Source organism: Argentina silus (genome assembly GCF_951799395.1).
Source record: "Argentina silus genome assembly, chromosome: 11".
NCBI classification, from domain to species: domain Eukaryota; kingdom Metazoa; phylum Chordata; class Actinopteri; order Argentiniformes; family Argentinidae; genus Argentina; species Argentina silus.
In genome coordinates, this window is record NC_139665.1 from 14,795,381 (window position 1) to 14,806,113 (window position 10,733).

Here is a 10,733-nt window from a genome sequence, read left to right on the forward strand (position 1 = left end):
ACAAGGACACACGCGTTAAGTAACTGTCATTGTAGATTTAGTAATGATCGTTTCGAAGTTGGTCAATATTGAGCTATTTGTGTCTTACAGGACTATATCATGAGATACGTATTAAACCTTACATAAGGTTTTGCATCATAAGTGTAGCTAGCTATATAGCTATTGCGTGCTTTAGTAGAGGCTAATATAGTAGCAAGCCATCAATATTATGGCGAATCCTGCTCATGTCTCCAGAGTACGTTCATTGTACAAGAGGATTCTCCTCTTGCATAGATTCATGCCAATAGATCTCAGAGCTTTAGGTGACCAATATGTGAAAGACGAATTCAGAAGGCACAAAACAGCGGGACCGGAGGAGGTCAAAGGCTTCATGATTGAATGGGAGGTAAGCTGTCAGACTACTGGACAGGACAGGTCGACATAATCACACGTCCTGACACATTTTTGTTCAGCCATTATTGTTCTGTTTTTTTTTTTTCCAGCATCTCTGGTGTATCATGCTCTGATTAGACAAAATATAATTCTACAAAAGCTACCATTATCTTTGATAGAGCTAGTAACTGTACTGTATAGTTAGTTGCTTTTTGAAGAACATGAGTGCTATTTCAACATCTCAACACTAGGTGGCATAGTAGGCATACATACTGTATGTTCGTTTCAGAACCAAGCAATTCAATTGAAGTTCAATGCATGAATTTGTAAAACAAATGAAAAAGGAACGTCCTCAATTTATAAATAATTTCTGTTGATACAAGATATACCACAATGAGACACCACAGGTAGAAACTACTACACTGATTGACATTTCAAAGGTGTGCAGGTTCATTCAGTCTGAGCATGACAAATTAGGCGATGAGAATCAGGGCAACTTTCCCTCATGCGTATCTGTATCTGTACGCACACAAGGAGCTCTGACGCTATTTAATGAACCATCCTCCTGCATGATTAATCTCTGGGTGGTTTTCAAAAGTCCTCTATGATGAGTTTCAACGGTCATGATTTGAGACACACTTCCAGCAGGTTCTCAGTGCGTGCATTGGCAAATTAATTGAGTGCAACAACACAGATGGTGCAGTCTGCCTGCCACTCTAGACTGAAACTACTTATCCTGCGGTTCCATTCATTCTGTTTACCGTATCAGAACTTGTTTTGATTGTGGAAATGAAATGGCCATCTCTCACACACACTGACAGACATGCTAGGATTGCTTCCAAGAACACATCTTGGATTTCCATTTATTAGAGAAGTGTACAGTATCTAGCCCCCAAATGTCATCCATTACTTGGATTGGATATTGGATATTGCCTTTTCAAGAATGCATTTGCGTATTAGTTGTCTTACATACAGACAGTTGTGATGCCAAATCTATCTTCTGTTCCCCCTTGTTCTCGAAATGGTCTGAACCCAAACATGAAGCTTCACCCAGTCTTTATGACTATGGAGAAGAGCCACTGTATTTCCAGCGTAATCACAAATTAAATGGGATGGAAAATCACCCACCTGCATGTAATTACTCGAATTAAGTGGCTGGTGATTACAGCTGGATTCCAAAGCATTGTCATTGTCTGTCACTGTGGCGTCTGGTGACTGTCTGTTGGAGTGAAAGAATGGTCCAGGGGGGAGAACAGCTCCTCAGTGTGCTCACTCCATCACACTTCTTCATCACATAACCCAGGTCTAAGTGTTTGTGAAGAACACATCACTGTTAGTCCCATATTGCCCATGCATATTGCATTACTGTTAGGCTTTTGGACGTGGTTTATGTACATAAGGTGATGCAATGTGGTGAAATGGTGCTATGGGAAAAGAGATCAAAGAAGAAGAAACACTCAAGAAATTAAAATAAATACATGTACATGTAGAAACATTCCTGATGTTCGCAGACCTCAGAACAATTAATGCAGGCAAGAGTCATTTGGAATGTGTAACCGAGTTGAAAACATAATAATACCCAAATTGTCAGGAAATTGAAATACCCCCAACCCGTGCCACCAAATTGCTAGCTTTTTCATTAAAAAAAATACCAGGTTAACATCTGGGGTTTCAATCGCCGGTCATGTGTATTGGCAATACACAGGAGATGCAGATTTCGAAACTCGTGTGAGCTTGTGTGCGTGGGAGCAATGCTGTTTGCGGCACTGTGACGGTGGTGCCTGTTGACCCGGAGCCGCAGAATGACAGGTCTCACTCAACAGCTGTGGTCGTCATTGACTTTAGAGGGGTGAGTGTAAATATCAAGTTGAAATATCCCCACCTGTGCCAACTGAATTGCTAGCCCACCCGTGCCATCGAATCGCTAGCTTTTCGGTGGCTTTACATCGGGTTTATAATCAAGTGTGTTGCGATAGATCTCTCTCTCGCTCTCTCTCTCTTTCTCCCTCCCTCTCTCTCTCTCTCTCTCTCGCTCTCTCTCTCTTTCTCCCTCTCTCTCTCTCTCTCTCTCTTGTCTGATTCAATGCAGCCGATTTATTAGGATCAGAGAAGTCCCAGAGGCCCTCAGCTGTAACTGGATTAGACTGAACACTCAGTGCTTGTAATCATATTTGGAGTCTTGCTCCTCGTCTGTTCCTGGCTCTGTCGCCCTTCCGCACTTTCAGAGGCAGCTTGGAACCCAAGACTGAGCGGTGATTCACCAAATCCTTAATGAATGGAGAGAGATGGAGAGAGAGAGAGAAAGAGAGAGAGCGACCGAGACCCCACACAGAAGCACTGTAGGCCTTAAGGTAATACAGGCAGGAGGGATGGGAGGCTGGGGGAGGGCGTGACCAAGAGATGCAGACTGTGAGGGGAGATATGGAAGAGGAGGAGGGTCATTAGTTGATTGGCAGCGAACTAGAGTTGAGTTGTGTCGAGAGTCAGTGGGAGGTCTTGACCTGGAGCTATGTGCATTTGCATATCCCCTCCCCTCTCAATGCGAAGGCAGCAGGGCCCCCTAACCAAGGGAGTACTTTATGCAAATTGCTTTAGAGAGAAATCCAGTCGGATAAGTGGGTTACTGAGTGCATGTGTGCAAAATGAATGCACAGCTTATTACCCAGGACTGACTGTACACAGAGAGCAGATGGGAGATGGGTAGGAGGTTAGCCCTGAGAGAAAGATGTTTTTAGCTTTTTTTTGTTTTGTTTTACATCCTACAGGTTTATATAGAAGTCAAGGTAGCGGTTGACATTGATGTTTAAATACCATGTCTCGTGGCTTGGGGTGGTCCAGTGGTCTAGCACCATGGCATACAGTGCACACGTATGCCCATGTCGGCATGGGTTTGAATCCGGCCCATGCCCTGCTGACATGCCCTCTCCTCCTTACTTTCCTGTCTATCTCCACTGTCTCTATCTAATAAAGAAAATATATGAGTGGGACTGCCCAACTAAAAAAAATAACCTTAAATTCCATGTCTCCTACATAACTCCTGAGAGCTCTTACTTGTGCTGTGGTTCAGTGCCTAGACTAACTGTTCTGTCTCAAAGGAAATATTACCCCTTGGCAGAAGCTCAACATAATTACATTATGTACAAGAGAAAGCCTTTCAGACAAATGGCTTGTTATTTCCTAAATTGAACTGGTTCCAAAATGGAAGATGTTTTTGTGAATAGCTGGACGTGAGTTTTTGTTCCAAACTCTGGTCAGGTTTTATGAATGAAAACTGATGTCATACTTGCAATCTCCTTGTGAGTCTGATTCATAAGTAGCTTGGCAAATGTTGTAAGGGGTGAGTCAGGTGAGACATCATTTCTGATGTCGTCTTGGACATGGTCCACTAAAGATACAAGCTTCACGGGCATTTGTCCCAGACTCGTAATAAGAGGCATACGACAGTATTAAAAAAGATGCTCAGAGCTGCACGTGTGGGCAAGTTTTACTCTCTTAAGATCCATTTCATTCAATGGGAGGACTCAGTTGCAGTGCAGAAGTCTATTTGCTAGTTCTGAACTGCCTGTATTTCCCCCTGATTGCTTTTCCTAGGCTGCCATTTCTATGTATGACCTGCAGGTGAGTTGTGGGTTGTCACCTCTATTACCCTTTAAAGGACCTGAAATCATCCTCTGGTGCCTCCAGCTGTCCCCTGGGATCCCAAGATAATTGGAGGAACTCAGAAATAAGAATCTGGAAAACACTGTCAGACTCTCTTGATTCCGATCCATTGGAAAGCTATTGAATTCAATATCGTAGCGATGTGTAGTAAGCGAATGACCTTTGTCTGTGGACTAAAGTGGTGTGAGTGGTTACCGTACAACCATACAGACACAGTCACGTTGTAGTATTGCTTAATTGATTTCCAAGCATTGTTTATTGAAATTCCTGTGTGTTTCTGTTTGCTCCGAGTGCTGAATTCATTCAAGGAGGGTTGCTTGAAGTGTTTGTTTTTTTTAGGACCTAAATGGTCCTTCTACTGTCTCTCTCTTCTCTTTCTCTCCCTCTCCCTGCAGTACTACAGAGACACCCTCCAGACCCAAGTCCTGGAGTTGGCGGGGGACCGCGTGAAGAAGATGGACTTCGGAGCAGAGCTGTCAGAAGAGAAGCTGAAACTGTTCGAGAACGAGCAAGTGGGCCAGCTGTACGAGCTCATGCTGGAGTCCACCAAACCCAACAGACAGTTTGACGTCCAAGACGACGGCTTTCAGAAGTGACGGAACGAGTAGCGGTCTACTCCAATACAGAACCTGGAGTTAGGAGGAGGAGGAGGATGAAGAGGAGGAGGAGTAGGAGGTTGACAAAGACGAGGAAGAGGACGAGGAGGAGGACGAAGAGGACGAGGAGTAGGAGGCGGTTGACGAGGAAGAGGACGAGGAGGAGGACGAAGAGGAGGAGGGGGGGAGGAAGGGGGGGGGCTGTGTGATTCAGACACTCCAAAAATCTGAAGCACCGTTGCACGCCTCAAAATAAAGAACTGTTCAACTCCAAGCCAAAATAGAGGCTTTTAGGAATGTGTAATTATATTAAAGTGCAGTGAAATGACGCTGCTCAACGTCTCTGTTCATTTCCTTTGCTCTCTTGTTGTAGTTGTGAGGACAGAAGAGGCTCCCTCAAGCTAAAAGGCCGAGCTAAAAGGGTCACTTCGGTGGCAGTAATTAGCTTTCTGGGGAACTTTTTCACACGAGCATAATAAAGCCCCGCTCATCCTCACACACAAGAGAGGCGTTGAGATGCTTCAGCTCTCCGAAGACGTGAGAGTATCGCTCAAATCAATAACGCCTCCTTCAGCCTCACTGAGGATCCGCTATTGTCAGGGAAAAACCCTCGTCCTTCATGTGGAAATGGGAGCATATCTCCACTCACATAGGGATGGAGGGAGATGTGATGCGATAGTCATTGTATGCTTTGTGGAACATCTCATTTCTTGATGCGCTTGCTATTCCAGAGCACAGGGCAATTAGGGTTTATGCTTTGCGGTTATTATTGGGTAAACAAATATACACCCGGGCACAATCTCTCGGGCATACTCTGAATGAGAATATGAAGGGTTATTGACATGAGAAACTGCAGCAGCTTCCTTTCACTGTTGTATCATTCATCTTCTTCTTTAAATTGCAATAGGCTTGAGGCATTATCCTCTAGTGCCATCCTATAACCCAGATTCTGTTTTTCATATCCTCGCAGTTTAGAATTGCATCTGTTTTATTATAATTTCTTCAGTATTTTGCGACACTTCTTCATTGTGTCTATTGCTTTGTCAGTGGTTGGCTGCAGTGGTTTTCTTACATATTGATGGTCTGCTGTCTGTCTGTGATAGTATTCTCATTAACCTAACAGGAATATGGCCCATCTGTTGTCTCAAAACGTCTGCATCCTTTGAGAAGAAATTGGACTGTGTTCGGTAGGCTGCTTTAGGTTTTCGAAGCCAGAGATCATATACCCATCTAAAGAAACAACATACACACACACACACACACACACACACACCAAAGGAGTGGTCTTTTAAAAGAGTTTACACACACACACACACACACACACACACACACACACACACACACACAGAGGGATCGATACAGAACCAGTAAGGAGAAGGGCATGTCACCTGGCCCAGATCAGTTCTGACAAGCGAGTGAAAAAGTGTGTGTCCATGGGTATTAAGGGGCGGCATTGCGGTTAACCTCTCAGCCTCTGTCTGAGAACACCCTGACAGCAACACAGGGCTGTATTTGACAACCTCACAGCCACCCGCCCCACCATAGAGAGACAATTGTAACAAAGAGAAAAATCAATGGCTCCACAACAGCTTCATTTTCTGCCTTACACTGTATGTGAGCTGAATTTACTTGTTGGGGGGGGGGGGGGGTAGTTTTTCTCCTAGCTCTTACACGTCACACGCTGATCAATAGAAGTCAATTTGGAAATGCCAGGGGCGTAATAACTTGGGAACACATACTGTAGAACAACAAACAAGGATGCTTCTGCACCATGATGCTGGACGTGTGTTGCACAGCATTATACAAAAAGATGATGATGATGAAAGAGGAGATTCTGATCGAAAAGGCACTGAGAAATTAGATTTGTCAGAGTTCATGTCATACAGAGGGCTCTGAGTAATAAATCACAGGGCATCACTTGCCTGATCTAAAGGTCAACACAGTTGAAGTGCCAGGCCTGTGAGGACTGAGGAGGCAAGCTCTATTTGTGAGCATCAACAGCAAGGGAAATGGAGAGACAGCATCTATTTATTGCAGTCAATTAAATGTTCCTGACTATGGAAAGGATGTTGCCAAATGGAAACAGTTCCTTGTGCAAATACAGACACTAAGATTACCCAGGGAGCACCTACTTAGACGCAATTAATCAAATTAATTGTCCGTGTTATCCTTCTGTGTTAAGGTAGTTCACACAAGCAAAAACAAGTAGGACTGCACTTCGTAGCTCTAAAATACGAGGAATTTTGGTTGAAAATGAATTTCCATGTCTCTAGCTATAGCTTGTGTGTGAACTTCCCTAAAAGTAACTGTCTTTAATGTGTCTTCTGCAGAATATAAGATGAAAATTTCATTTAAGTTATCTATGGTATCTTGTCTTGAAAGAGAGACATTTGGTGTCCTGGGCCCAGTATTTCAAAATGTTTAATGTAGATCAGATCAATCCAGATTCTGTTTTGTGATCCAGTGTCAGATTTATCTGGCTAATTTTGAGTAGTATAGGGGTAAATCTGGCTTGATCTGATCCTGGATAGGAAAAAATAATCCAGATCATTCTGATCCAGATTTAAAGTTTTGAAATACTGGACCCTGCGGAATATGTCAGGGTTATCTGAAGAGGGCCAGATACAATTCTGTGTGCTATTGATAAATTCAGTCATCATTTGTTGACATGGTGAATTATTTATGAACTAGGGGATCGGCTTGGGCAACAAACAAGACCAACGTCGGTAAACAATTTGGCATGACAAAGTGAAAGTGAAAAGGATTAAATTATGATTATGACACATACATTTCTGAATGGAAATTGCCTCTTTGAGGAGACATTGCCACTGGAAGGCTGGGGTTGCCCGTTTCACCGCTTTCCACAGGTCTCCACAGGACTATTTCATTTCTTGGGTAACATATTGTTGCTGTTACCTGTCCCCCCAAATTATTTTGTTTATTTAACCTTTATTTATACAGGGGAAACACTGAGACCAAGGTCTCTTTTGCAGGTGCACCCTGTCCACAATATAAATACAGATGAGTTGAAGACTAAACTAATTATTTGTAGTGCACCAACCTGCCAAACTACGCCGGTAAAGATGCGTTCCGCAGTTGTGGATTGGCTTGCCCACCATTCTGGGTGAACAACGTGGAAAACATGTCATTGTGCTTAGTAAAAGTAACAAGGGGGACGACCCTGAAAGGTTTAGGTTCATAGCAAAATTATTGGGACTGCCCTTTCCCCGCGACCCTATTCTGTGGTGTTGTCATTGCAATTCCCATTGCAGTTAAAAGAGGGCGGAATCCTGCATATGGTGACTTTGGGTCCTAATTAATTAGGTTGTCGGTGTTATTCCTGCACACCAGCAACGACAGTGTTGGATAACCGAGGTCAACTCTGAAAGACCTGTTTATCACAACTTTTCATATTTTCAAATTCAAAACTCTGAAAGTAATTTAATAATCTGCACCCTTTTCTGTGAAGTGGGAGGACCCTCTGCTCTGCAAAACACTATGGGTTGATTCAAGGCTCTTCAAAGGGTTAGAAAAGAAACAGTTACATAACCTGATCGCTCCACCAGCCTGAGATAATCGTTAAGTTTTTTCAGCAGAATGGACCAAATATGGTAATAGGTTTGGAGTGAAACTATAGAGATGAGTGTGCTAGATGTTGACTCTCAGGACCATAGGCCCGCACGGTCAGATATGACTCACTCCCCCTCCTTGTTCAACGAATAAACGATGTAGGCTGAAGAGCTCTCTCTCTCTTTCTGTGTGTGTGTGTGTGTGTGTGTGTGTGTGTGTGTGTGTGTGTGTGTGTCACATATCATTAAATAACACTGAAGCACGACTCACTGTCCACAAACACACAATGCACAGTAGAGTTGGAGTGAATTTGGAAAGGTTGAATGTGTCTTGAGAGTGTGGTTCTAACTGTATTTATTCATTTAATCATCTAAAACCATAAGTGTACAGTAAACATGTTGTCCCCCACAAATGATGTAGCTCCGCTCATTGTGTGAATTGGTGACAATTATTTAAAAAGTTTAATAGGTATCAAAACCAAAAGTCATAGCAACTCGAGTTAGACCTCTCCGCACATTTTAAAGTTGGATTGATGTGAATAGCTTAACAATTGTAGGAGGAGTAGCAGGTGGAAGAATTGGAATAATAATAATAATATGTACTGTATGTCGAAGAACAATAGTTGGATTTGCTTAAGCAAGCCCACCTAATTATTAATGAAGTTACCAGACCTTGTAGTGCTTATTTGATTAATGTTGTGCTCTTCTCTTGGCACCCTATTGTGATGTCTTTAATGATAACAACCTATCACTTTAGCTGCACCGTCACAAGATGAATTGGTGGCACCTCGAAACTCCTAACAGATGTCAACAAATTGTCCCAGTGGTGTTGGGGATAAAGTGTGTGATTTAGGAACGGACAGAGACCAATCCATAGTTCCCTCTCCGATTTCACTGTTGGGGACAAGAAAGAGTATAAAATATGAATAAAGGTGTAATGTAGTCTGTAATACTGTTACTACATATGGAATAATTACATGATTACGTTATTTATCTTCAGGATGGGGTAGTCTCGCGTAGCCATATCTCCAAATCGTGTCGTTCTCACGCCTCTTTTGGAGGTCTGGGGAATTTTAGATTAGCCGATCTAGCTTGGATTGAACCTGGACGGAGCGGTGGGCAAATGTGCTCCTAATTTCATTGGATGTTACATTCCAGGAACCCCCCCCCCACACACACACACACACTTGCCTGTATATTATTGCTTGTTGTTATGTGTGTCGTCTTGACTCTTTTCCGACCGGGAACAACTATTTTGCAAGAGAGTTGTTGCTAGATGCTAACTTGCAACATTAAAGAACATAAGGAAAAACTGAATTATGTTTTGCCAGAAGTGTGCTCCGTACACAGAATCTAGTCGATGAAGGCATTAGGTATTTGATTGGTTTGACACGTGGCGAGGCGCCACCCCTTCGTAGCTACATTCTGCGTAGGATTTCACCAGGCGTTCGGAACTAGGAAAGCCTGGTCTCAATGAGGTAAAGTATGGGGTGACCTAAAGCATGAGTGTTCCATTAAGTCGGTTGGAGGGCTTATTTTGAGCTTTGTGCTTCACTGTTCACACTGTGGATCTATTCATTTAGGCAGCAGATGTACTGGAGTTGTCTGAGTCCAGCACATTTGTTGTCATCCACTCACTCCTCACACACACTGTTGTCACTCAGGGGGGTCAACTTCTATTCAATGTCCACGCACAACCATTAAATTGGGTGAACTTTTCATGCAAGGTGTTTCGAACAGTGAGTAGGAACACACTCTGTAGTGTCCTGATGTTCGATGACTATGTGTTGACAACTTGTATGAAAAATGCACCAAGCTAATGTCGTATGTGTAATTGCTTTATCTGATCCACTGGAATCTACAAAATCTTTTATGTTTCCTTCTTTCTCCCTTTTTTCTGCATTTGTGTCTTTACCGCATTACTGAAAGTGTTTACTTCCTAATCGTATTCTGTACACACAATATTAACTGACAGACTGCTGTTTGACTGAGCTGTGAAGAATAAAACTATTTTTTCCTCTTTACTCAGCCGTTCTTCCACAACAATATCCACGTCCGCAACAACGGCTTCATCCCCGCAATGACGGCCCGCTAGTTTCCCAACCAGCAACCTTGGATGGATGGAGAGATCAGTGCTCTGTTCAAAGAAGGGCAGGACACCGCATTTAGGTCCGGGGTTGTGGACGCATACAAACAGATCCGTTAGTACCTCAGAGATCCATCAAAGCAGCCCAGAGGCAGCTCTGAGACAAAGCGGAATCGTAATTCAACAGCTCGGATGCAGGTCACGTGGCAATGATAAAAATCTATCTCAGACTACAAAGGACAAAGCAGAGTGACATGCAGCACAGTGAAGCCTCCATTCCAGGGGAACTGCTCCTTCTAAATTCAACAATACAATGAAAATTCAACAATACAGTGAAAATAAACCGTGATATAAGGAAATGATAGTATAGGACATACGAGACATGGTAGAACAGAGAGACCAGTGCAACACAGTAGAAGAGGGTAGATTAAAATAAAATGGATTAAGAGA

The 10,733-nt window shown here is 43.1% G+C and overlaps 1 protein-coding gene across 1 annotated transcript; it reads left to right on the plus strand.

The window, feature by feature from the left end:
* The first annotated feature begins 15 nt into the window (after positions 1-15).
* On the plus strand, positions 16-4,757 carry sdhaf3 (succinate dehydrogenase complex assembly factor 3). Its single transcript, XM_083679990.1, has 2 exons — positions 16-385; positions 4,428-4,757. The coding sequence occupies exons 1-2, from the start codon at positions 209-211 to the stop codon at positions 4,626-4,628; spliced, it is 378 nt and encodes a 125-aa protein (XP_083536116.1). The 5' UTR covers positions 16-208; the 3' UTR covers positions 4,629-4,757.
* The last annotated feature ends 5,976 nt before the right edge of the window (positions 4,758-10,733 follow it).

Bases quoted from the DNA above. Each gene is read 5' to 3' on its own strand.
- sdhaf3 (XM_083679990.1), top strand. From the start codon at position 209: ATGGCGAATCCTGCTCATGTCTCCAGAGTACGTTCATTGTACAAGAGG. The intron at 386-4,427 runs GTAAGCTGTCAG...CTCTCCCTGCAG, and splicing joins GCTTCATGATTGAATGGGAG to TACTACAGAGACACCCTCCA.